Here is a 26,125-nt window from a genome sequence, read left to right as displayed (position 1 = left end):
TGTTTGATATTGTAACACTTGTTATATACTAATACTATACACATACTATACACACTAATACACATACTAATAAACTCATAAGATCATTCATACTCCATTTACCTCCCAACAAGGCCTGCAATTAATGATTATTTTACTGATTCATCTTTGATTTTTTGATTTAGTTTATGAAACATTTGAAAATTATATAATAGCATCCTGTCATAAAATTAGTTTTTATTTGCAAGCTTTCTGTGTGACCAGCAAAAAGCATTCATTTTAGTGATATAAATTATCTGCTAAATTGGAACATTTGTTACATTATATCCAGCTAATGTACTTTCACAGCAACTTTTTAACTAGTCATAGCAGGATAAACACAGGTGCAACTAATAACACGAATGATGAATCAGTATTTACCCAAATTACATAACTTATACATCATTTTTACATTCAGTGTATGAAATGGCACACAGTTCATAACTTTTCAATGGACCTGACCTTGTTTCAACCATCAGTGCTGTACAGTATCACCTTAACAGAAAAATACACTTCAAACACAGTACAAAACATTCTTGTTTTATTTGTCACAAACTGCATTAAAAAATGTTTTTTCCCACAAATATTCAATACATTAAACACGTATACATATGGTTAAAAAAAGATACTTCATGATCAGATGATAATGATAATGATCAGATAAAAATGGAACATAGCCAGTGGTTACAGTGGATCCTGAGAGATGTTGGACCTGTACAGATATATTATATACACAGACAGCTTACTGTTCAGTTTGAAAAGGAATTACACATAATCTAAATAATTCTCTATGACAGCGTCATGTGGCTCCACAGTTCATTAAGAAGGAAATAATAAGTTCACTCCCTCACATCTGCAGTTCATCTGCCCAGTGGCTCTGTGGGAGAAAATAGGACAAATTAGTAAAGCATAAACTTGTTATACATATGAAATCTCTTGCTGTCACAACCTCTAGCTTAATCAATTATTAAAATAAATAGTTTGAATATGAACTTTTGTACAGGAAAATGTCAAATGTTTCCTGCAGTTGTATGACATTTGCATATTTAATGCTCCGTTCTTAAAAAAAACATTTGTAATGACACTCTTGGTGCACATCTTCTTACAGTGACAATTTATAGATTTCAAATTTTGAATTTTTTTTGTAGATAACTGGTACGAGTTATTAAAAATCAATTCCCTTCTGATGACATGTACAGCTTGTGAGTTATTATAACTGATACAATGCATTAAAGTGTATGGAGGCCCATTCAGTTCCAGTGTATTTATAACTAAGTATTTGTCTATTGCACACAGTGATCATCACCTGTACTTAAAGGATAGGTTCATCATTTTTCAAGTATGTCTTAAAACATCACTCATCTTTCTATAAAATGAGTTGGGAAGCCGACAACAAGTCTAACTTTACTTTAACATGATCCCCCTCATCCTAGTAGCATCTTTATACTCCCTCATGCTACAATGCGTCTCGCTGATGGTCTCATTTGCTTATGCAAGTCATATAGAAGCATCATGAGACTGTTTCATAACCAGGTAAAAATTCCTTGTAGTAACTTTAAATTTGTTTCAATTAAATTTATTTTGGAGGAAAAAATAACAGTGTATTTTAACTGGATTTGCTGATCAGAAAGGATGAGTTTAGATCAAACCAATATTCATTTTCATTTGTTTTATATAGCTTTCCTCTGAACATCACATAACATTCAAAAACATCAACTCTGCCATTGAAGATAGCCAATGACAACTATTCTGTTAAATAATCATAAATTTATTATAATAGATTTCATTTTGGGCATATGTGTATGGCTGTGAGTATAAGTCCTATAATATACAGTACATGAGTTGTGCATCATCTTTGTCTTCACCATCAGTTCGTGTACAAACATTCCTGTTTAGCTTTATGCTTTTAACTCACACTGATATTTGGTCGTTTAAAATGTCGACTGGTGCAGCGAACACTTTCACTTATCATTGCAGAAAAAGCACAGGTGTAATTAATAACATTAACGATGGCTCTGATCTATTTATGTTCTCAGTGAGCCAGCAAGCACGATAGCAGAGCCCTGAAGCTGCCGGGCACTCACTCAGTCATTAACTACACCTGTGAGTTTCCTGACATCATTGACATGATGCAATCAGAAGTATCATTTCATACAAATCTGAAACACATAATAGTATAAAAGTGGAATTTCAGTCAGTAAATGTGACACTAGCACCAAGCTAACAGAGAAAACGTCCATCACAATTTCCTGAAACCCAAGGTAACAACTTCAAATTGTTTCTTTTGTTTCACCAACAGTCCAAAACCTAAAGATATTCAGTTTACTATCACACAAGACAAACATAGAACTGATTCAGCTGGATTTCCTGGACAGATTTCTTTCTTAAATTGCCCAAAAAGTGACATTTTTTACATACATTACAGTGATATGCAGATTTAGAGGTGAGATGCCACCACTACCTGTCTACTTCCCTAATCAGATTTCTCTATAGCTGAGGCTGCTTTAATCACTGTTCATTTCCATGCCTGAGCCATACAGCACTGACACACTGAACCCTTTTCAGACATGTATTATGTAACATTGCTGTCTGGCTTTTTGTCATATAGAGTGCTGGTCTGATTATTATTGTGAATGATTTGTACAGCTTTTAAGTGTTACAGAAATGTTACAGCTTTGACTCAGTAAGATTTTTGTCATGACTTTTGCTAAAAATGTCTCAGGTGTTTATTCAAATGTGCATGTCTGAAAGAAGCTTTATACTCACTCCTCATATTTATTTGAATTAGTGTCTTCAAGATATAGTGATACACTGTATGTAAGTGAAACTGCATCATGTCCATATCATGAGGTAAACAAAAATGAAGTGGGACATGGCAATATCCAATAAGAACAGTAACTATTAGATCTGTCTGTCCTCCACACACACACACGCACACACACACACACACACAAAGCTAACTCTCCTGTAACTTACTTGAGATGCAGACGGTGTGAACTCCTCCAGGTCTCCAAAACAGCCGTGTTTCTGACGGATGAGACTCCCCCACAGCACTGAGCGACGACAGGCTGGACACTGGCCCTCCACAGGCAGGAGGTGGGATGGCTCTGACTTCAGGAAATGCTTAGATAGGCAGATCACATGACTGCTCATCCCACAGGACGGGTGGAAACAGCTCAGCTTCTCCGACACCTGAGGAAAACAAGGATTTGAGTTGTAAATGCCAAAAACCTGTGATAACAAACCCAGATACAGATCACATGTTAACACCGGGTGCTTATACTGTATATGTAAAGAGATTTTACCTTGACCAGACCTCTGCAGAGGAAGCACCTGGATGTCTCCTCCTCCTCCCCAGAAGACTGCAACGGCAGCTTCTTCTTGGCTCTCACGCTCCCAAATGCGATGGGGATGTGCAGAGGAGGCTGCAGACTGGGCTCGAAGTCCATCCTGTATTCCTGCTTGAGCCAGCGGGCCGTCAGCGGCAGCCTGTTCCACGGCGCCGCCCGCAGCATGTTGGATACGACGCGCCAGTGGAACTGCAGGCTCGACTCCTTTCTGGAGCGCCGAGAGACGTGGGAGAGACGCTTGGAGGAGTGAGGATGCTGCCACGCCCACTCAAACTGACAGAGAAATACAATGACAGAATTATTCATGGCTTAAAGCAAAGTCATGTACTGGGATTGGATTTAAGAGCAATTTATAATGAAAATAATGGAATGAATTGCCCAGTTTTCATGGAGCAAATGAATATTTAAGGAATATCTGACTAAAAACTGACATAACTAATGACATAAAACATACAGTACAACTACACCTGCTTGGCATTAGACATTTGATAGGTTTCTTTAACACTCTTACTTTTTTATTTTAAAGGGGACGTATTTTGAACATTTCCAGGTCAATATTTGAAATGATGGAGAGAACTGCAACGCATAGAGCTAATCAATTGGTTGCCAACTATTGAACTGTCAACTATTTTTTTTTTTATCATTAATTAATTGTTTGGTGTCATTTTTTTAAAGAAAAAATGTCCAATTTATCTGATTCCAGCTTCTTAAATGTGAAGATTTTCTGGTTTCTTTAGTCCTCTGTGACAGTAAAGTGAATATCTTTGGGTTGTGGACTGTTGGTCAGGACAAAACAAGACATCTAAGGTTGCATGTTGGGCTTGAGGAAACAGTGATTGACATTTTTCACCATTTTATGACATTTTATAGAACAAATAACTAATCGATTAATCGAGAAAATAATCGACAGATTATTTGATGATGAAAATAATTGTTAGTTAAAGCCCTATTATAAATATAGATAATGAGTCCAAATGATGACTATGACACAGTACAGTTTACTGTTATATATCTTTAAACATGATTAGAATATATTGACATTCAATATTAGTCATATCAAAATCTTACTTACCCTCAGGGCAGCAATATCAGAGGGAAAGCCGTGTATAATGAGGACCATCTCCCTGAACAAGACAAAGGAATATAATCAGAATATCACTATGTGATTACACAGATGTAGTAGATCATGTAGTACAGAATGATCATGTAGTACAATGCAGTATTCATACCAGATTACACAGATGTAGGACAGTATAAATCATGTAATACAGAGTGATCATGTAGTACAGTATAGTATAGATCATGTAGTGCAGTATAGATATGTAGTACAGTGCAGTATGATCATGTGGTACAGTGGATATAGATATGTAGTGTAGTGCAGTATGAGTATGTAGTACAGTGCAGTGCCGATATATAGTGTAGTGCAATATGATCATGTAGTACAGTGAAGTATAGATATGTAGTACAGTGCAGTGTGATCATATAGTACAGTGCAGTATAGAAATGTAGTTCAGTGCAGTATAGATATGTAGTATAGTGCAGTATGTATATGTAGTTCAGTGCAGTATGATCATATAGTACAGTGCAGTATGATCATGTGATCATGTAGTACAGTGCAGTATAGATATGTAGTACAGTGCAGTATGATCATATAGTACAATGCAGTATGATCATGTAGTACAGTGCAGTATAGACATGTAGTACAGTGCAGTACCTATATATATGTTTTACAGTGCAGTATGATCATGTGATCATGTAGTACAGTGCAGTATAGATATGTAGTACAGTGCAGGATAGATATGCAGTACAGTGCAGTATAGATATGTAGTTCAGTGCAGTATTCATACCACGGTCCTCTGCCGCTGGTCCTCTTGGCTCCTCCGCGGTGCCGTCCGGCGTTGTGCTGTCCGATCCTGCGCTCGGGGTTCACAGTGAAGCCAATGTAGATGCAGCCTTTGAATTTCGGGTTGATGCAGTACAGCATGTACACACCAAAGAAGCTCTCCACCTCTACTACCATTGTAGAGGAAACTAACAGCAGGTTTACTGTTAAGCTGATTTTCGAACGGCCGCTAAAAGCACAAACTGTAAAATATCAGATAACTAGCGTGTGTGCGGAATAAACAAAAAGTATTGAATCAAAGTAACATATCCGACAATTAAATTGCGGTAATATTGCCATTCTCGTGGCTATATCACCATTTAATGTAATTACGTTTTACAGTCGCGGACTTTCGAGTTACTACAAATGTTATGTTTAATTTTATTCATGTTAAGCGTACAAACAATCTGTATTAGTAGTTCACCAAGTTGCCTGATTACAAATAATGTTCAAAAGACGCACTGTGTCTCGCAGGGCTGCTAATAAAAACTAACTACATGAATAGCAAACGTTTGACAGCACCGTATCTTAAACTGAGAGTTGAAAAATAAATATACTTTTGTTTCATTAATCACTATAAACATTTAGTTCGTCTTTCGGTGAGAACCCCTAATATTATGATTCGCTACTTCAAAAAATATACCCCGCCCATCGTTTCTACTCACTGGATCTGATTGGCCATAGCTTTCAGTACCGCTATGTGATTGGATATTTATTCGGCCGAGGACCACTTCACACACGGTGACTGAATTCAGTAAGAACGCTGTTCAAACATTACTTCTATGTTCACTTTGTAGTAATAATATATTTCTAAATTAAAACAGCGGCTCACAGCTGTGCTGCAGCTGTGTATTGGATGAAAATTAATATTTAAACTTGAATGCAGAATAGATTACTTCCGGTGTCAGTCTGTCTGAGCAGACACATGAAGATATAACGTTATATGACAATTGAACTTTAATCTCTCTAACAGCCTGATTTATTAGCTTAATCATTGTTCATACAGACATGGCTATAACAGCTGATCACATCCGGGATAAACTTGTCAAGGAGCTCGCGGCAGTGCACGTGGTAGGTTTCTGGTTGTTATTTGCATATGTTCTCCTAACCCAGCAGACACATGCGCTAAACCCCATTCAAAAACCCAGTTTTTATCATTACATCACGTATCTGCTAAAGTACGAACATAGTTCATCACAACTTAGAGATGATATCATTATTTCATATTTATAACAATTCGGCACACACGTAATTCACTAAGAAATGATTTAACTTTCGCTCCCGCCTCCACGGTGCAACCCCTGTGTTAGCTACAGTGGTGCGTTAGAAGAGTCTGGTTATAAATGTTAATATATAAAAGTACAATTCCTATTTGTGTTTGTGCAGTTTCATGACGTGTAAGCAGAACTGATGTTGGATGTGCTGTTTGTCAATATAGTAGTTCTACGGCTGATAATTAACGCAGCACTAAAAATAACATTTTTTCATTGAAGTCTGGTTTAGCTCTGAGAAAGCAGGCCCCCAGCTAATCAAACAAGGCAGAACATTGCTTCTATAACAATGTAGGTGACAATAATGATTGACTGTTAGTTAGAAGGTTCACTCAGGCAGGAACAAGATAGAGTACATCATCACATACGATTCAGAACCAGCAGAATGTGAATGAGTTGTGTATCTCTTGGATTTTTGCTGATTAACCTTTGACGCTGGATGGTACCAACCTTTATCTTGCCTTCTCCAGGAAGTGGAGGATACATCACCCAACAGATGTGCTGCTAGCTACAAAGTCCTGGTGGTATCACCCCAGTTTGAGGGCAAACCACTGTTACAGAGACACAGGTATTACTGTCAGATAATGCATGTTTACAGTGTGGTTTGTACTCAGGTCTTTGGTTCCAATTTAGTTCAAAGTACAGGGCCAACATTACCACCACTATAAAAATGTAATGTTTTGATTTTTCACCATACCTGAAGCCCATTTATCTCTGTGGTGATGGACAGAAGTGAAGTTGTTGTGACTGACAAAATATACACCAGTCAGCCAATTCTTCCTTTTTCAAGCACACTTAACATTGTTTGATTGACAGGTGAGGTGTCGAGTACCTCAGCTAAGCTCCTTTCAGACATTCACTTCATTTTGTAAATGTGACAGCAATTTTACATGTTGGTTTCATGTCTGAATAAGTGCCTCAGTCACTTTTATGTGAAAGTCAAGAAAGCAATCTGATGAAATTGGACCCATTAAAGGTGCAGTGTGTAGGATTTAGTGGCATCTAGCGGAACGGACTTGGCAGAAATGGAATTTAATATTCATAAGTATGTTTTAATTAGTGTATAATCACCTGAAAATAAGAACCAGGTAGCCCTTTATATCTACATAGGGAGTGGGTCCTTTTCCACGCAGCCTATCATGTTTCTACAGTAGCCCAGAACGGACAAACCAAACACTGACTCTAGAGAGGGCCTTTTGTGTTTTTTGAGTTTCATGGACACCATAGGTTCTCCTACATACTTGGAGGTGGAGGGGGAGGGGTATTCAGTTGGTTGCAATCTGCAATCTCACTGCTAGGTGCCACTAAAAATCTTACACACTGGCCCTTTAACATTTCTGCAACACTTTAAACTAGCAGGGTTTTAGAGACACTGAGGTCAGGAAGTCTTACAATTCCCCTAGCAGAACCCCAACCAAGCCACCAACCAAACTTTATGAAATTTTCTGTATATTAAAAAAAAACAAAAAAAAACCTACATTTCACATTGTATTTATTCATGTAAATGTTCAATTATATTTTCTGTATAGTTCATTTCACAACACTATGGTCTAAATGTTGTTTTTTCTACCCATGGCATATGTAGATAAACAACATTTAACATTTAAATCCCATTTATTTTAAAATGTGTCAAACGTAAAATTAAAAAAATATTCAGTCTAAAAATGATCTGAATCAGTCTTAAAAACCCCAACATGTTATATGCTTGTAATCGTTGAATAACCACCAAATTCCCTGAAATATTATCAAGGACCTGACGTCACTGTCCTCAGTGGTAGCTTGAGCCCCGTCAGCTTGGTCTAAGTCTTCTTGTTAAATACACAGAGATAATAAATGTTGTTTTCTTCTTCTCAGATTAATGTAATACATGTTTCACTTAAATTTCATTGAAAATAAGTTTAATAAAGTACATGAGCATCCTGTTTGCATATTATCCCTCCTCTCTGTTTCCTAATTTCTCTACTGTTTGGTATCAAAATAAAGGTAAAAATAATTTTTTTAAAAACCTGAAACAAAACCAAAACAATGAACCAGGTGCATGTCCATCCATGCATTCATTCAAAATGTCTTTTGTCTATTTTCTGGAAATACTGTTCAAATGTGCATATAATTGGATGGAAACTCAGCTAACCTGAAGTCTAAGTAACATTTGTTGTGTGGTTTTCCTGGCTGCAAATGAACAAAAAAAAGAATTTTTCATAAATTGCTCATCAAATGTAAAACATGGCTTTGACTACTGTACATGTATAAACTCCTAACCTGTGTGTTGTGTTTTGTCAGGATGGTGAATTCGTGCTTAGCCGAGGAGCTGAAACAGATCCATGCGTTTGAACAGAAGACCCTCACACCAGAACAGTGGGAGAAACAGAAGTCACAGTGACACACACACATCACCCTCACATCAGTGTAGAATTTCTGCTATAAAACAAGCCTTACACTTCTCTGATATGTAGACCGCAGACACATGCATGTGTTTCATTTCTGTAATATGGATATAAATGCAATGGAATGTTCCGGTGGCAATAAAACACATTGATGCTATATTTTGTCTTTATTGGTTGTTTCCTGTAAAGTAATAATCTATCAACTAGCCCAAGTCTTTGAAAAAACATTGTTTTAGCTTGTCCTGATTTAGACCATTATTATTTTCATTGCTTTTCTTAATTTTACTTTTTTTTCTTGTAAAATACTGGATAATCCAGGCTTCTTAATGTCCTTCAAATTAGTGTTCAGTAATATGAATAACATTTTCAATCACAGTATGTGTAATGTTATATTGTGATATTGATGTTACATAGTACATTTTTCTGGAAAAATCCATTTATAAACTTTATGGATAGAATAATCAGATTGAATGCCTAGTTGGGATCATTCAGCAAATTAAGTATATCATCACACTGATGCAAGAATCATAAAAATCCAATATTAAACAGTCCTGCTCATAGATTTACAACACTGCCTACTGCCTGACACACTCACACATATTAAAGGATTAGATACCACTATATCAACAGCATGCTGAAATATCTGACGATTTAAACATTTATATTGTCTGTTGATTTATATTGACATATTGCCCGACCCTTCTTGAAATCAACAGGGAACAAGGAAAAACCACTTGGAATGCTCTCAACTTATTTCCACCTGTGATAGGCGGTCACAAGTACACATTACCCCATTTGAAGGGGTCACAAGCCAAAAAGGTTGGGAACCACTGATTTAGACCATTATAGGCACTAAATTTCTGAGATGACATCACCAGTGCTATCACCACTTTTACAACAAAACAAACAAAAAAGTCAAGCCAAAACACAGAGGAAACACTAGAGGAAAAGTCAGAGTGTCACCAAAATGGTTGGAATGTATCCTCTGGACTATCTGTTGTCAGTTTCATGGCAAACCATGTAATAGTTCACTCAGAGCCACAAACCTCAACCTCACTGTGGCACTGGAGGAAAAGTCAGGATCACCAAAGTCAGCAGGATTCATCCTCTGCGGAACATCAGTGTCTGTACAAAATGTCATAGCAACAAACAGCTAGTAGTTGTTGAGATATTTCAGTCTGAACCAAAGTGGTGGACAAACTGACTGACATCATCATCTGTAAAGCCATGCAGCTAGCATTGCTAAAAAAAAATTCTCCTTAACCAACACTTTGGTCCATGATGACCGGTCATAAAACTGATTGGTCAGGTTTCCATGAAATTTGCTGAGCACAGTCAGCTCCAACAGGATGAACTGTTTTGATGACCTGATGTACATTTTATCTCCACTGCTAGTAAGGCTGTGGCAGTGACGTATACTGGGCTCAGATTTTTTTGTTTGGATGCAGCCATACACTGTAGATGTTTCATGTTTTGTTTTGTCAGTTTTCTCCTCTGGTTCTAAACCAACAATATTTCATGTGAACTTTATTTTTTACAGCCAAAATGACAAATGAACTTGAACTTAAACTAAGCATCTATAGTCATGAACACTGCAGCCTCTTGGGGTTGTAAAAGGTCAATATAGTGTATCTGGTGCACATGTATATTGTGTGTGTGTGTGTTAACAGAGGTCTCCATAAGACATTCAGAGCAGGCAGACCTCCTGCCTGTGTGCTTTGATCAGTCTGCAGCTCTTTTTAGGGCTCCGCCACCTGAGACACTGCTGATATCAGACCTGCCTCCACTTACTGGTCATTCTCTGAGTCTTAGCTGTACAGAATTATGTGTATATTTATCAGTGTTTTTAGAGTAGAGGATTTCAAAAGTAAATTAATATTGACAGGTAAGTTCAGCAATATGATAGTCAGGTCCTACATCAGTGGACATTTTATAGGCTGATCACAGTATTTAGAGTTATTACATTTAAATTCAACTACTTTTAGGTCAACACATAGCAGCAGTTCATCCTTCATGTTTGGAGGTAACATTTACAGACTGCAGAATATTATTGAACCAAGGTTGGGTGATAAATATGCCATGTATGCCATATGCTGTAAATTTGAGATTTTTCTTTACTGTTTATATTGTAATAACAATCGCTTCACATTTTCTGTTGTATTGCAGGAAATGTTGCTGCTTTTTAAAAATATATTAGATGGAATCCAATAAATTGGACTTTGCGTTTTTGCAATTTAATGAAGAACTTTATTTGTCAGGTATTCCATTTATATCAGCCAAAAATAGACATTCTCTTCTGATTATTTTATATGTAAAAAAAAAAAAAAGGTGTCATTCTGCACAGTCAAGTAACAATAAATAAAACACATTTTTTGAGTGGAGGGGGACTTTCATTTTTTTATTATAATTTTACAAGTATAAGTGGAAGTAGGATGTTTTACATAACTACATATAACCATAATGTACAAATATGGTTATTTTGTTTTGAAAACATACAATATACACATTTTTAAAATTACAGTACATAATGACATGAAAAATGACTAGATTTAATAGTCTCAATAGTCACTATAATCCTTAAAATCCTTCAGAAGTCGTTCAATATACTGAACATGATCGTGTGTGTGTGTGTGTGTGTCAGAGAGTCAATAATTCCTTGTGTTTTCATGGCATCTGCATTTTACAGAGCATTAAGCTTGCAGCTGAGCATGACTGTGTTTCCAGTGTGTTTTCCAGCTGAAATCCATTTGACTTGTATTTGTGCAACTAAACCATTAATAAACATATATTCCAGTCTAAATGGACTATGGAACTGGAAACCTTTCAGATTGATTTTCCCTCTGACTGTTTACATCTTTTAACATTTCACTGGTTTTCCGTTGATTGAGGCCATTTAACGCAGATACTGATATTCTTGACCCGAAGCTATCAGCAGTCCATCGTTTTTACTAATAGTATTTTGTAATGATTCAATTTAATGGTAAATAATAAAAATGATTCTTCACCAAGAAGAGGAGACCTGTCAGTGTTAATGAAACTGATGTAGAGACAGACATGTATAAATATCTGGGTGACCACTTCCATAAAACACTGGACACCAAAACTGACACTATATACAGGAATTATTCTGAGGTTAAAAACTTTTTTAAACTGGATTTTACTTCTGTTTTATAAAAGTGTTGTGTTTTTATGCTCTTTATGCTGGAGTATAACAATAATATATTGTACAGTAAGTGTTCAGGAGCTCATTGTAGCAGTTATCTGGAGTCTGAGCAGGTGGTAAGGTTCCTCATGGAATCTTTAAGGTACTTATGTCTGTTCAGACCCACTTTGACAAGGAGCCAATAAAATCACTGCACACTTTCAAACTCAAAATATCCTATAATGTAAAGGCAGCATCCACCCAATATAGAGCCTGTGTGACAATATCACAGTCTTGGAGCAAACCACAATAAGATCTATCTGAAATAATACAATTATGATCACAAAAAACTGAATTAAAAAACAAGCAGCTCTGACTCAGGTTATAACCACCATGCCACCAAGACACCCCAAAACAGCTTCTTGTTTTACTGAGATAAGTCAGTATGTCATGAAAATTAGCTTTTAGCTAACTGTGTAAGCTACAATACATGGAGTACATGGCCCGTAACAAATAAAATAAGTAGCATTAAATCAAATAAATTAAAATGAGAATATTTCTTTATTAAATGATGAGAAAAGAGTCTTGTTTAAACAGTAATGGTATGAAATATATCAAATGTCATATGTTGAAACATGAAAAATATCACATTCTTGTTATATCAAGAGACTTTTGTCATGTTATGGTGCTGTAGTGGAGAACTTTACTGTCCACTGTTGCTCTAAATGCTTTTCGGAGGATTTTACAGCAGCTTTTACCAAACTCTGAGAGAAACTTAATGTTTGGCATTTTTAAAATGATCAACTTTGTATTCATGTGCTGTGTGTTGTTATTTCTCACTCATCAAATTGCACAGTGTTGGGAACAGCACTGAATAGTAATAAGAAAACAAGACAAGAACTAATGCAGAACACCTAAAAGTGTGTAGGATTTAGTGGCATCTAGTGGTGAGATTGCAGATTGCAATCAAATGAATACCCTTTCCCCTCACCTTCCAAGTGTGTTGGATAACCTATGGTGGCTGCAAAACTTGCAAAAAATGCGAAAGGCCCTCTCTAGAGCTAGTGTTTGGTTTGTCCATTCTGGGCTACTGTAGAAACATGGCGGTGCAGCATGGCGGGCTCCGTGGAAGAGAACCCGTTCCCTATGCAGATATAAAGGGCTCATTCTAAGGTAACAAATACACAACAATTCTTATTTTTAGGTGATTATACACTAATTAAAATATACTTATGAATATTATATTACATTTCTGCCAAGTCTGTTCCTCCAGATGCCACTAAATTCTACACAATGCACCTTTAAATAAATTCAATCAACAATTACAACACCAGATTGTTTTACTTTAAAAGGATAAAAGTTTAAACTCAATTAAATTTTTGTCTCATAACAGAATTAGGTCAAACATTTTACACACAAATGTTGTTGTGTTCACAAAAAGTGAACACAACAAACAACAGTTTGTCAGTGAAATTTCAGTAAACAAAGAAGCGTAGGACAGTTGTCAAGTATTTAACTGAGCACTAGAATTGTTAAATATAACAACTGAGATTAAAAAGATATTTTCATGAAAAGGATGAAAGAAATATATCACATTTGATGAAACTGGGATGACGATTTTGGTCCAAATGTAGAAGAAAACATGTTTCACTTGATTTACCTTTACCTTACAGTCAGTCATGTACATAAAGCATCATTGTGGTGAGTTAGATTTCAACATATCATTTACATGCCCAGATATACAACGTGAAAATAAAAATCTGCTTTTGAACAGAGGTGGCTGAATGCTCATTTGATTTTCTCCCTCAGTGAACAGGTGACAGAAACAGTGTCGAGTGTGTGGGGATTATTTCCACCACTTACCCTCCCAAAGCCTGCTAATGGTAGAGCCGACATGGGGGAGAGTGTGTGTCTTGTCTACATAGCTGTTTGTGTGTTTGTGTTGAGTTTAGAGCAGTGCACTTCTGTTTTCAGGGCTGGAGCTTATGAGTATATGACATCAACCTTGTTATTTATACCACAGTGGTTTCCCCATGAGAGCTGTGAGTAACAAAAGAAGACACGAAAAACAATCATGGAAACTTATTCAAGGTTCTCTACTCTGTTTAGCTTTCACATCAGGATACAAACTTTTCAAATGTCAGTTTTTAAATTCTTATTTTAGAGAACACATGTGATAGTCTTCATAATGCCACGTTCAATGTGATATCCTTTTTTTCAGTCATATTGTGACCAAAATCTTGCAAGTGGAGCTTAAAAGAGGGCGACAGAGCAACTTAGAAACAGTCTATTTAGCCATATTTTGGCAAAAATAAGACATATTCTATTACAATTTAAAACACTCCATCTGCTGATGAAGACTGTGCTATGCAGTCAGTTGGGAGGGCTGTGTTCAACAGCTTCTGTAACTCTCCAAAACCGACAGTCCACCAGTGATTGGCCAGGTGTGTGGAGGTGTGAAAGTAAAAGGGTTTAAACTTGTCTCTCAAGCTCTCGTTTTTTTATTTCTCACACAACTACTTCTGTCACTTATTGTGTGTACAATGTATGAATGCCTTTGACGGTGTGACTCATTTTCCCTATTTGTACAATTTGTCACACTGAGACTACAAAGACAAACAAAAGCTACACAGTTCTTGGAAAAAGACATAGGAAGCAGTGTGATGCAGTCTGGAGGAAGCTATGATGGCAGAAAGACTGACTCTAACTTTGTGTGAAAAACTGCAGATCCCTCATTCATTTGAACCACAGCGCAGCAAGGGTGCCAACATAGAGGAATCCAGCAAAAAAACGCATGGTCGTCCAGCAAAAAGGTTAAGTCTGGCTCCACTTTTGCCAAAACCAAGCGGCAACTACCATGGCTTGTAGCTAAAGTTGATGAGGAAGTACATTAAAGTGCCACTGACGGCTACTATATGCTCCAACTGACTCCCATTCAAAAAACATCAACTTCTCTCTAGAAATATGAAGTCAATCATTTTTTCAATGAGTCATTATGGTCTCAATCGCTAAATTCAGGCTCTCTTATAACTGTGCTGGTGGTCTTTTTGGAAATGATTGCTCTATTAATAAGATTTGAAGACTTATAGTAGCTTTCCCCAGCTCCGGGATTCACACTGAGTCGGACTGTTCTCACAATATTTTACTAAGTTTAACGTTACTTGTTAACGATACCTGCCTCATACTTAGCATAGTTTAACTAAGGTAGCTAATGTTAGCCCAAGTGTGCAGTGCTTGGTGGTCCCAGTAAGCTACTGTTAGCTTAGGTTTGAGGGCGTGTTTCCAGACCATGAAGGGCAACACCCTGCACTCCTTATTCAGAACGTCCTGGCTCCAAACGGAAAAGATGGTGCCAACCAATGGATATATGATAAGAGCTGGGCACCACACTAAAAATGGCGCCTGTTCAGTCCTATAAGAATTGCTGGCACATACGCCAAAAAAAGTTTCTAGCTAACGTGTTTGCTTCCGCGTTGTGTGGCCCACGAATATGTGAAGTAGTGTTTCTCCCATTGGCCCCACCTGCAAGTTCCCACTTGGCCTGCTTGTGATGACGTCACAGATTTTTTAAATCGCTTTTCTTGGCTCAAGGAATGTTTTACAAATACGAGTCCCAATATATCAGTACACACATACAATCATTACACTTTGTACCCCACCTTTCAATTTTTTTTATTTTTTTTTTACAGAACAATGGAATGCTTTTGATGTTGATTTTTTTTTATTCAGCAGAGGACTTGTTAAACCAAACAATTCCTTACTGAACAATCCATACATAACATTAGAAGCTTAGGAGTATTTTTGACCCCTTGCCTATTTCCCAAGAAATTAAATTGCATTCTATTTTGAATCTCCATAACCTCAATAAATAATTTCTTTTGCGCATTTATATGAAGATTATCCAGGTCTGGAGACAAAACATGGTCAGACTTAAGGGAGTCATTCTTAAATCCACGGGAGCAGAACCCCCCTGCTGGATTAGAAATTAGAAGGCAATAAATCAATTAACAAGCCTTGTGTGATCTGGATGACTGAGAATCTTCACAGACAAGCCTTGTGTGGTATCGGAGATGTTAAATTAGACCGCTTGAGCTGACTATTCCAGTCCCCCACACACAGCCTACTTCACATACTGAATGTAGTGAAGTGAAAGGCAGAAAGAGTTCAGTGAGCAAGAGTGAATACATCAATTAGGTTCCATTTGTCCAGTCACCAGCTGATCTCTGTTAAAACACCTCCTGGCAGGGATTCTCTTATAAGCTAGATCCCTGTCTTAACATAAGATCTTTTACCATCCTATCCACTGAGCTTCTCTCTGAAAGGAATTATTTGGATCTTTTTTCAGCTGAAAGTCAATAGTGTGCCACATATTCACAGTGGGAGCTTCTAGTACAACCACTGGACAGTGATCTGTTGTTCTTAGCTGCCAGACCGCCTCCAAATGTGGTCTGGTTGAATTGTGATCAGGTCTCAACCAGGTATAAATGCAAAATGTACAACATGACCACATTCACGAGATATAAAAATCAGCCCAGCGAGATGAAACATCACCTAGCTCCACCTCTTCCTGCTAGCTTAAGCCAGTGCAGGAAAAGCTACAAGTAGTAGCTAGCGGTAGCGAGCCAGTCTTCCCTTGCAAAAAATGAAAGACGTCCGTTCCTGGCATTGCTTCCCTTGACCTGGGACACGTCATTTCTATTGATTAGTGCACCAGCCATGCCTAGCTAATTTCAAACTAACACTATAGTTTGATTTGTAATGTAGTCCTGTCTACATGGCTTGTAGTAAATGGCCTATCACAAGAAAACAGACAGCCAACAATTATGGTTAATTTTTTTTACAAAACGTCAATATCATATGTATATTATATTGACAATCCAACCCATCAGTCTCACGTATGCACAGAGGAATAAATTACATAAATGACTTTGCTGTGAGTTTTATTGTTTGACAGTCACAACAAGTTAAAGTGCTACATGTCACCTTTTAAGACTCAGAACTGACATTAGCAGAGAGATAGCAGAGATCCATAAGTCATTTTTAAAAATGTAAAAGGGTCCCATATCAAAAAGTCTCTTTGCTCCTTTTTGCCAGTGTGTGTTGAGGTCGTTAGTTGTCAGACTCGGGGAAGCAGGAGTGGACCCAAACGCAGAGGCCAGAATGCAGATATGATGAAAAACTCCTTTAATTGTGGATGGTCATGGACAGGCAAACAGAGCTGAACAGAACTAGCAGAAGAAACAACATAAAACGATCCAACAAGGACTGAACAGAAAACCAGAACTTAAAGAAACTGAACTAACAAGGAGATGAGGTGCAGGTGGGGAGATGGGTGGAGAACTCGAGAGGGGAATGAACATACAGGGAGCTGATAGGCTGAGGACACACAGGGAGCGGGGCAGGGCTGACGAGGCTAACACAGGGCAGGTGTGGGGAAGACAGCAGGGCAGGGCTAACGAGTCCAAATGCAGGGCAGGTGTGGAGGAGTACATGAACACACAAGGGAAACAGAACAAAAACCCAGAAAACAAACTCAATGCCATCTACACTAACCCATCCAAAACCAACCACAAAAACACAAACCCAAGCACACAACCAAACAAACCAGTGCCGCAGTCCTCTAAAACCCACCACCCAAATCACACAAGAAAACCCTTATGAACCGAGGGACTGAACAGACGTGCAAAACCAGGAGACCCCACGGAACACAACATAAGACCAAAAAACCCAAAGTCCAGGCAAGATGTGACAGTTAGTGGCTCTTATTACTGATGTCCAACATGGCATGCAGCTCCCTGGGCTCATATCCCAGCAGGCCTTGCAGGTTGCAGACAAAACGGTAGACGTAGCGTTTGCCAGCTGTCTTGCGGATGATGTTCTTGTCGTAGTAGTAGCGCAGACCGCGGCTCAGCTTCTCATAGTTCATCTTGGGTTTGTTCTTTCTCTGACCCCACAGCAGGGCTACCTGGAGACAAAGCTACACCTTAACTCCAGAGGACAGTAGCGTTGGATCATTGCTTGACTGGGTGTCTTTTGAATTGGTTTTGATTTGATATTATAAATAATTAATCTTCAGCTATTTTCCTACTTAATTCAGTGTTTCACTTATTTTTCAAGCAAAAGTGCCAAATACTCTCTGGTTTCAGTTTCTTAAATGTGATGATTTTCTGCTTTTATTTGTCATATTCAATATAAATTGGGTATCTTTAGTTTTTGAACAGTTAGTCAGACAAAAAAAAGCAAATTTCACATTTAACATTTCATAGACTAAGTGATTAATTGAGAAAATTATCAGCATATTAATCTCTAGTGGAAATAATCATTGCAGTCCTTGTCATTTTAACATCATTATTATTATTAATATTATTATTAGTGGTAGGGCTGGGTGATAAGGTTGAAATCATGTTAATATCACAATATTAATAGGGATATTTTCCTATATTGATATATACTATATCACAATATAGAAAATGTCTGCAACTCATATAAAAAGTAATCAAAATTATGTTCAAAGCAATGAGCTGTGTTCCACTGTTGTGTATTACATCAGACCAAACTTTTCACGTGAAAACAACTTATTTTGCTGTTACATATTTTTTTCTATCTTATTTTTTTTATTATTATTAATTATAAGTTTGGTTTTAATAATTAATTTGGACTCTGGACATAATTTGGATCATCATATCATCATGATTCCACAATATTCACTCTCCTTTTCGCTCTGTTTTGGTCTCCACCAACTCCTGAGAATGTATTAATGTAAAGTATTAATCAAATAATTTGGGATTTTGTTGGATGTGACACATGCTGGTAGGCCAGGTACATGTGAACAAAGACTGAAAACAGAGGAAAATGTTAGCCTAGCTTAAAAGATACATAGCCTACATCTTCTAACAACGCCAACGCAGGTTCACTCATGTTTTTTCTTGCTAGCTAGCAGTGTTCAAACCTGACAACCTCACTACGAGGACAGGACTTTTGCGATGTAGTCAGTGTCCAGCAGTTGTTGAAGAAATAGCTAACTTCTGTCGCTAAACCAGCAGTTAATATTTTCATATGTTAAATAAACTAAATATAATGAACAAAACAAAAAACAAAACTTTGGCATTAAAGGAATTGAGCTAAAAGTTATGTTAATTTCTCCAGCAGTGCTAAGCTAGGCTAAATAAGGCCTACAGCTATCTGAAAGTGATCTTGTCTGTGAGTGCAATGGACAACAAATATATTTCCCAAAATGTATTTTACATCCCATATTGCTCAAACCAACAGGCATCTGATTTACCTCATCAGGGTCCGTCAGCTTGAACTCCCACCCATCTCCTGTCCAGCTTATAAATGACTGACAGCTGCGATCTGTCAGGAGCTCCAGTAGAAACTGCCACAGCTGAATGGGACCACTTCCTATTGAAACATGATGAGAAGAATCAGCTTGAACACCTGCTGGATTCATCTTAAGCTGACACGAAACCATGTGCGATGTAAAAACTCACCAGTGTAACCGGCGAGGATGGCTGCTGGTATCACAGCTCTGCTTAGGTCTGTCTTGTTTCCTACATATTCTTTGAAGCTTCTGTGTGGTTGTGGTAAAGTGAAAACATCCAGTGACATGGTCTCTTCCATCACTGGCTCTATATGATGGAGTGGACCAGTCCACGATTTAGAGCTCACAATGTCGGAATCGTCACTGTGAGACATCTCCACTTCTGAGTCTGTCTCTGGAAGTACAGAACAGTAGAGACACGGGAATAAGGCAGGTGTACTTATTTATTTATTTATTTATTGGGGGCTAGCTATGGTAAATATGTTAGCACTGTTGCCTATATTTACATCCAGCAAACACAGAGCAGCTTTAGTATTTAGCAATATTCACTCTTCTTTTCACAATGTTTTGGTCTCCACCAACTCCCAAGAATTATATCTGTCTTAAGCTGCTAAATGCTCCACTATGTACACCAGCTAGTTGCAAGCTATGTCTGTCTGCCTTTTGTTGCTGAGCAGGTTATTAGAGCTTTTTCACTGAAAACAGCTAAAAAAGAGACCAATAAAACATGGCTTTGAGGGTCGTAAAACCAAAACAATTAGCTAAAGAGGCAAAACTAATTCTGTGAGTTTGTCACTACAAGCTATTTCTTTGTAGTCCCAATGAAAACTGTTGAGGACATTGTTTCTGGAACAAAATACCGCTATTCTGTTTTCAGATCTAATTTTACTTTAAAAAAATTCCACTCACTTCCATTGAATTGATGTGGTGGCAGAAATGTCATTTATCTCCTGAAACATGACTCACACCAAACAGTAACAAGTTCTAGACCAAAGCAGAATGATGCCTTCAGTCACCACAGTAATGTGTCTTGTGTGTAACTTTAACATGTATAAACTCTGTTTTGAGCATAATCCTCTCACCTCCATTTCCTCCTGCTTCCTGCAGCAGAGGGACGGAGGCCATGTTCCTGCTGGGGTCTTCTGTTTTGACTAGATAGTAGTCTTGATGTTGTAGAGTCACAGGTTCCAGAGTATGGAGGTCTGTCCTCTCAGTGGGATGATACTGAACATGGTAGCCATGCTTGACTGAATGCTCCTGAACATAGTCTGAGTGGTTCTCTGGGGGAACATAGACAATAGAACTGTTAACTTTATGAGGATAATATTATAACAACAGACAATGTGGTCATTTACATGAGAAAGTGGTAGGCTGGAGAAGAAACAGACATTATTACCTTTGTTGATTAGAGGCTGGCAGTAAGATGGTACTGTGGGCAATGCAGAACTGCAGTCATATTCATTGTCTGGAGAATCAAATTCAAATGACAAGAAGTTTGACAAAAATGAAAGACACAAACATCTCTCCAAGGCAGACCAGCAGAGATGTAGCGGAGCAGCTAAACTCAGTGATGCACATTAAAATGAATTGATCAAATTACCAGCATAAATGTACTCTTACCACAGTTTTTAATAATAGTCTGAATATCACTGTAATTTTACAGATGTATCAATAGATATTTTTATTGTTACATTTATGGTTATAGATATGGCAATATATTCAGATGTAGTTTTTGAATTATATCATTCAGTTCTATGTGTATGTTCATGTTGATGTGAGTTGAATGTTAAAAGAAAATGACTTTTTAAAAAAAAGATTTCCTTCATACATAGTCTATAAATACCACTCAGTCTGTAAAAACACTAGTGCAATATCTTCTGTGACTCTGGAGCAGGTTTGAAAAAAATAACCCTAGTGATGTCATCAAGGTGATCTCAGCTTTCAAATTTATGACAGAAAGCCTGTGTTACTGGAGGTGTGGAGTTTGAAAGATGTGCGCATTTACCAGGTAGGGAGGGTCTAATAAAAATATGCAACTGAGTTGCATTATGGGGATTGTAGGATCTGGTAGTTTTTGAGTTTAACCCATAATGGGAAAAAAGTCAGGATGTCTCAGCCTCAGCTCTTCAATTTTGACCACTCTTTTAAAAATCTGTCAAATCTCCCCACACTATGGAAGTAAATTTATGAACATCATTTGTATATGGCTACTGTATTTTATGTAATTTTTAGAAAATTGTGATATTAGGCTTTGATGACCTAAAGACTCATATTGAAAAAAACAGTTGTAAATTATAATTCATGCAAAAATCTGGTATTGAAAGAGTGAGTTTGTGGTGCCTCAGGGCTTTTATTTCTTACTTTACCTCTTCTCATGATCTCCAGATGTTCCCACAGGATCTCTCCAGCAGTGCAGTCAGACATCAGGCCCAGGAAAGCCTCTCGGTTCAGGCCACACAGCTCACTACCCTGCAGGCCCTTCAGGTCTGAACCCAGGCAGTGAAGACCAAACTCAGTCTGACACCATTCCAGCCAGTGGTTCACCTCCCACTCAGACCACAAGGTAGGATCTAGATATGCAAATATGCATCAGTCTACAACTCTTAATGTACCAAGCACTCTCAATCTCTCTTAATAGAAGCTTTCACTTCTTTATTGAAGACTAAAGTATTCTGCAGGTGGCTCAGGTTGTACCTTGTGGAAAGTGCTGACTGACCCTCTCCTGTGTGAAGCCAGAGAAACTGGCCCTCACCGCCTGGCTGAGGACCTCCTTACTAGTTGGGGTGAGAGGAGGAACCTCCAAGGTGTCCAGCTCTGTGACAGCTATAAATATCAATCAAATATGTGATAATTCATTTAAACTTGCACTGTATCATAAATCTTTAGATTATATAGAAAATCATTACAAACATTTCCTGTTTAGCATTTAAAACTGCAAATTAAAAACAGATATATTGGCATTTTTAAGTGTTTATTTATGCAGTTGTTGACTTCCTGTGAAGACTAATGTATAAACAGATGATGGATAACTGACAGTATAATATAACAGTTGTAATCATATATGTCTAACATATGAAGCATTCTTTAATGTGATTGGTGTGTAGCAGCACTTCTGTATGTTTTTTGCTCACTTGTAACTCATCTCATCTTTTATCTGACACACATTGTTCATATATATACATATGTAGTTTCCTGCAATTTTATAAAATTTGCGTACATTTGCATATCGCTCTGTTCTTTAAAACAAAAACAAAAACAAAAAAAACAGTATTTGTAAAGACATTCGTGGTGCACATCTCTTGTTACAGTTTTAATATTACCGAGACAATTAATATTTCAAATTGTGCATATTTTTTGTAGATAGGTACTATGAGATTTCTTATTGATAACTGCTATACTTTATAGTAAATAGTATCACAGTGAGGATTTGTTAAAATGTGTAATATGATTACAGCTTTATTATACTGTTATGAATCATTAATACTAGTGAATTGTCCTTATATCTGCTTATAACTAATACTAACTAACACACTAAGAGTCGTCTTACCGTAAGTACTGCAGTCCATCCCAGTGTGTGAGTAAGGTCTTGGCGGATCAGGTGGAGGAAACTGAGACCACTAAAGGGTGAATTTGGCTTTTAATATGATAGATGGGAGGGGAGGAGTGGACGGGTTCTGACGGACATCTGTCAATCATGTGGGAGTGGGAGGGGCAGGGGGAACACGTTTGAGGCTCAGCATGGAATCATTGAATTACCAGATCATGTTAGACTTGACTTTACAAACAGTGTGTACATGAGCAAAAGAATATACTGTACAATTCACATTTGATTTATGTGCATTATTTATTTCCATATATAAGGAACTTCTGCAATGATAATTTCTCAAGTAAGAATTTATTTATTTATCAGATCAGACATATTCTATCATTTGAAAGAGCTGAGAAATTAATTCATGCTTTTGTGTTTATTTCCTGCAAGGCTGGATTAGTGAGCAGGCACAGCGGGCAACTCCAGACCCTCAGGGGCCCCAAATGCCCCAGGTTTGTAATAATTGACTGATTTTGTGGGGCAATCTGCACCACTAAAGCACAATATCAACTAAACTGATAATGATGCTGTATTAATGCCTAACTGGATCATATATCAATGTTTTTGAAATTTGATAAATACAGTTTTTTGAGCTTTCGGTCGCTGAATAAATTCCATCTATGATTGAATTTATTCAGTTGGTAATGCAGATGGTTTAGTTGTTATCATGTGACCTAAGTATGGAATATGGAATCCACACTAACTTGATATTGTGCTCACATGATGCATATTATTCAACACATTTGTGTTTAATTTAGAGATGCACCGATACGGTTATAGATATCGGTCCGATACTGACTCAAATAGCTGGATCGGTGAACAGTGACAATGGGCCAGACTGGTAAAGGATACCATTATTTTAATAAATAGCAGTTCAGTAAATTTATATCTATGTATTTATTTGTTACATTTGTTTTACAAAGTTAGGAAAGCAATGTTTAAGTCAAGCCTGATTTTGCCTCACACATAAAAGAATGATCCCAGTCTCTCTAATTAAACACTGGTATCTGGCATACTGGGATTACTGCAGTTCTTATACTCTTTTTCAAGTACTGTCTAACATAGACAAAGTGCTGGGAGCACATTATTGGACTTTCCTGGACTCTCCATTGTCTAACAGTGAATTTAGAATTAACCTGAATATAAAGTTTCACTTACTACCTATCAGGTACTACATGATGAAGAACCTTGATATATTTTTGAGCTATTGTGTTCATTTGATATCTTAAAGTCTCTCAGGAGGGCTAACTGTGTCTACTGGATGCTGCCTTTGCACCTACATTTTGCAGTAGTTCACATCTCAAGATGAGATCATCCAATTCAATTGAATTGAAAGAAAACTCAGTTATGTTCCCTCAATTTGCTTAAATCATGTTCTTCATCTTCTTGTGCCTCCAGCCATATGTAAATAAACTTCATGTGGACCTTCATTCATTTACTTTGTAATATGAAGAACTATGTTGGTGTAAGCATGACTGGTTCCGGTTTTCATCATCAAGTGTTATTCATTATATCATATGATGCATTTCCATGTAAAGCAGTAAGACTCTTATCACCCTCTACTGGCAGCCAAAAGAAAGTGGCTCATGCACACTCAGGCACTTTCAGGCACACCCTTTAATTAAATAAGTTGTGTATTTGTTCCTCCACTGCTCTCAGCGTTCTTGTCCTGGACGATACCATACCTACTACTGTATGTGTTCATGTATCAGTCTCAGTATCATCATCATATCTCTTGCTGTCTGCTCTGGTGGAGAGTGTTAAGACATTATTACAATGGGGCTAAAACCAAGCACTGATTAAAAAAAAAAGACACGTTATTTACCCAACAACAGCTATATTTGATCTCTTTATCTAATGTTTAATCTGTTCTTGACTGGAAGATAAGAGTATGTGACGTATTCTTCTAGAAAACTGTTCATGTGATCAAAGCAGTGGTGTAGGTTAGTACTCAGTTACTTTTCTGCAACAGAGAGGCTTTGGAGAGGTGCTCAGATGCATCACACTGAAGAGACTGTTGCTGTAAAGATCCCACAACACAGCTGCAATTACTTTATGAGGTTAATCAGTGTTAGGTTATGTAAACCCTGTGACCTCACAGAGAGATCATAGACAATGGTAGACTCAGGCTGTCTGAGGGGCAGGGATGAAAAAATATAAAGGTCACCTGATACATTCAACAGAGAACAATGATGCATGTTTAGTAAGAAGGCTACATCCCCGAATAAGATGAACATTTTATAGCATTTTATAACATCTCTGTAATAAAATACAGGGAATGTTTATCTCTCAAACACATCTGTAGTAAAAAGATGGAACTATTAATATTTTGAGATTTAGCTGTTTTGAGCAGTCTTGTTAAGGAAGCGAAAAGCAAGATTGGTGAAATAAAAGGAGAATTCTTTTAGCCAGGAGTTTGTAAATGTTAATAACCTTAGTAACCTAACTGTTACCTCACAAACCCCATTACAACATATATACATCCTCTTCATTTAAAGGGCACATCATGTTTGTTTTTTTCATTTTTGGGGGTTCTTTACTACTGCTATCATACTTTCTTCTACTGAAAGGGCACCAGTGAGGGCACTTCATTCCAGATTGTCACCCTCTATAGGTCATTTCACCCTGATTTATTCATTACAGAACTTTATGTTCTCTCCTTCGTGCAGGCACCGTAGAGGGCACTTCTAAATCTGATTTTGTTGAAAACTAAATTCACATTTGTTTTTTTGACTTTTAAATAAGGCAAATCACTAATATACTGTATTAATATTGTGTATTTGTGATGTGTGTTCTATATACCCATCATGTCAGGAGTTATTAATTAAATGTTATACATCTTTATATATTTTGTAGGAAATCATCTCCATTTTTTCATCTCAACTTAATTTTCACTTTAGAATTTATTGTGGTACAACAACATCATGCTCAATACATGGATCAGTCCTTTTTTACCTTCTCTGATGTATCTTTATGAAGTTCATTAAGGTTGAGTGTGTAGATGCCCTCCTCTGCCCTGAGAATAAAGTACTGGTCACTGGTTTACTGCACCAGAACGCAAGGAGGACTCTGACACCCACAAATTTGCAGCCACATTGATTACTAAAAGTATTTCTGAATTTTCTGTTGATTCACTGACTCAAGTAATGTGTATGTTGCTGCTTCAGC

The 26,125-nt window shown here is 37.3% G+C and overlaps 3 protein-coding genes across 3 annotated transcripts; 1 reads left to right on the top strand and 2 right to left on the bottom strand.

The window, feature by feature from the left end:
• Positions 1-537: 537 nt before the first annotated feature.
• slx1b (SLX1 homolog B, structure-specific endonuclease subunit) lies at positions 538-5,864 on the bottom strand. Its single transcript, XM_042402392.1, has 5 exons — positions 5,216-5,864; positions 4,441-4,492; positions 3,324-3,641; positions 2,995-3,210; positions 538-895 (listed from the first exon to the last, which is right to left on the bottom strand). Exons 1-5 carry the CDS (start codon positions 5,386-5,388, stop codon positions 866-868), a joined length of 789 nt encoding a protein of 262 aa, XP_042258326.1. The 5' UTR covers positions 5,389-5,864; the 3' UTR covers positions 538-865.
• A 91-nt stretch (positions 5,865-5,955) lies between these two features.
• zgc:112271 (uncharacterized protein LOC553698 homolog) lies at positions 5,956-9,062 on the top strand. The gene is made up of 4 exons (XM_042402394.1): positions 5,956-6,004; positions 6,257-6,321; positions 6,992-7,089; positions 8,802-9,062. The coding sequence occupies exons 2-4, from the start codon at positions 6,259-6,261 to the stop codon at positions 8,899-8,901; spliced, it is 261 nt and encodes an 86-aa protein (XP_042258328.1). The 5' UTR covers positions 5,956-6,004; positions 6,257-6,258; the 3' UTR covers positions 8,902-9,062.
• Positions 9,063-17,644: 8,582 nt separating this feature from the next.
• On the bottom strand, positions 17,645-22,934 carry LOC121889864 (protein c-ets-1-B-like). The gene is made up of 7 exons (XM_042402088.1): positions 22,916-22,934; positions 22,063-22,191; positions 21,735-21,938; positions 20,451-20,648; positions 19,538-19,762; positions 19,330-19,448; positions 17,645-18,012 (listed from the first exon to the last, which is right to left on the bottom strand). Exons 1-7 carry the CDS (start codon positions 22,932-22,934, stop codon positions 17,800-17,802), a joined length of 1,107 nt encoding a protein of 368 aa, XP_042258022.1. The 3' UTR covers positions 17,645-17,799.
• Between the last annotated feature and the right edge of the window lie 3,191 nt (positions 22,935-26,125).

This window comes from Thunnus maccoyii, chromosome 22 (genome assembly GCF_910596095.1).
Source record: "Thunnus maccoyii chromosome 22, fThuMac1.1, whole genome shotgun sequence".
NCBI classification, from domain to species: Eukaryota; Metazoa; Chordata; class Actinopteri; order Scombriformes; family Scombridae; genus Thunnus; species Thunnus maccoyii.
Note: the sequence above shows the minus strand (reverse complement) of the source record. Positions and strands in the feature narration are given on the sequence as shown.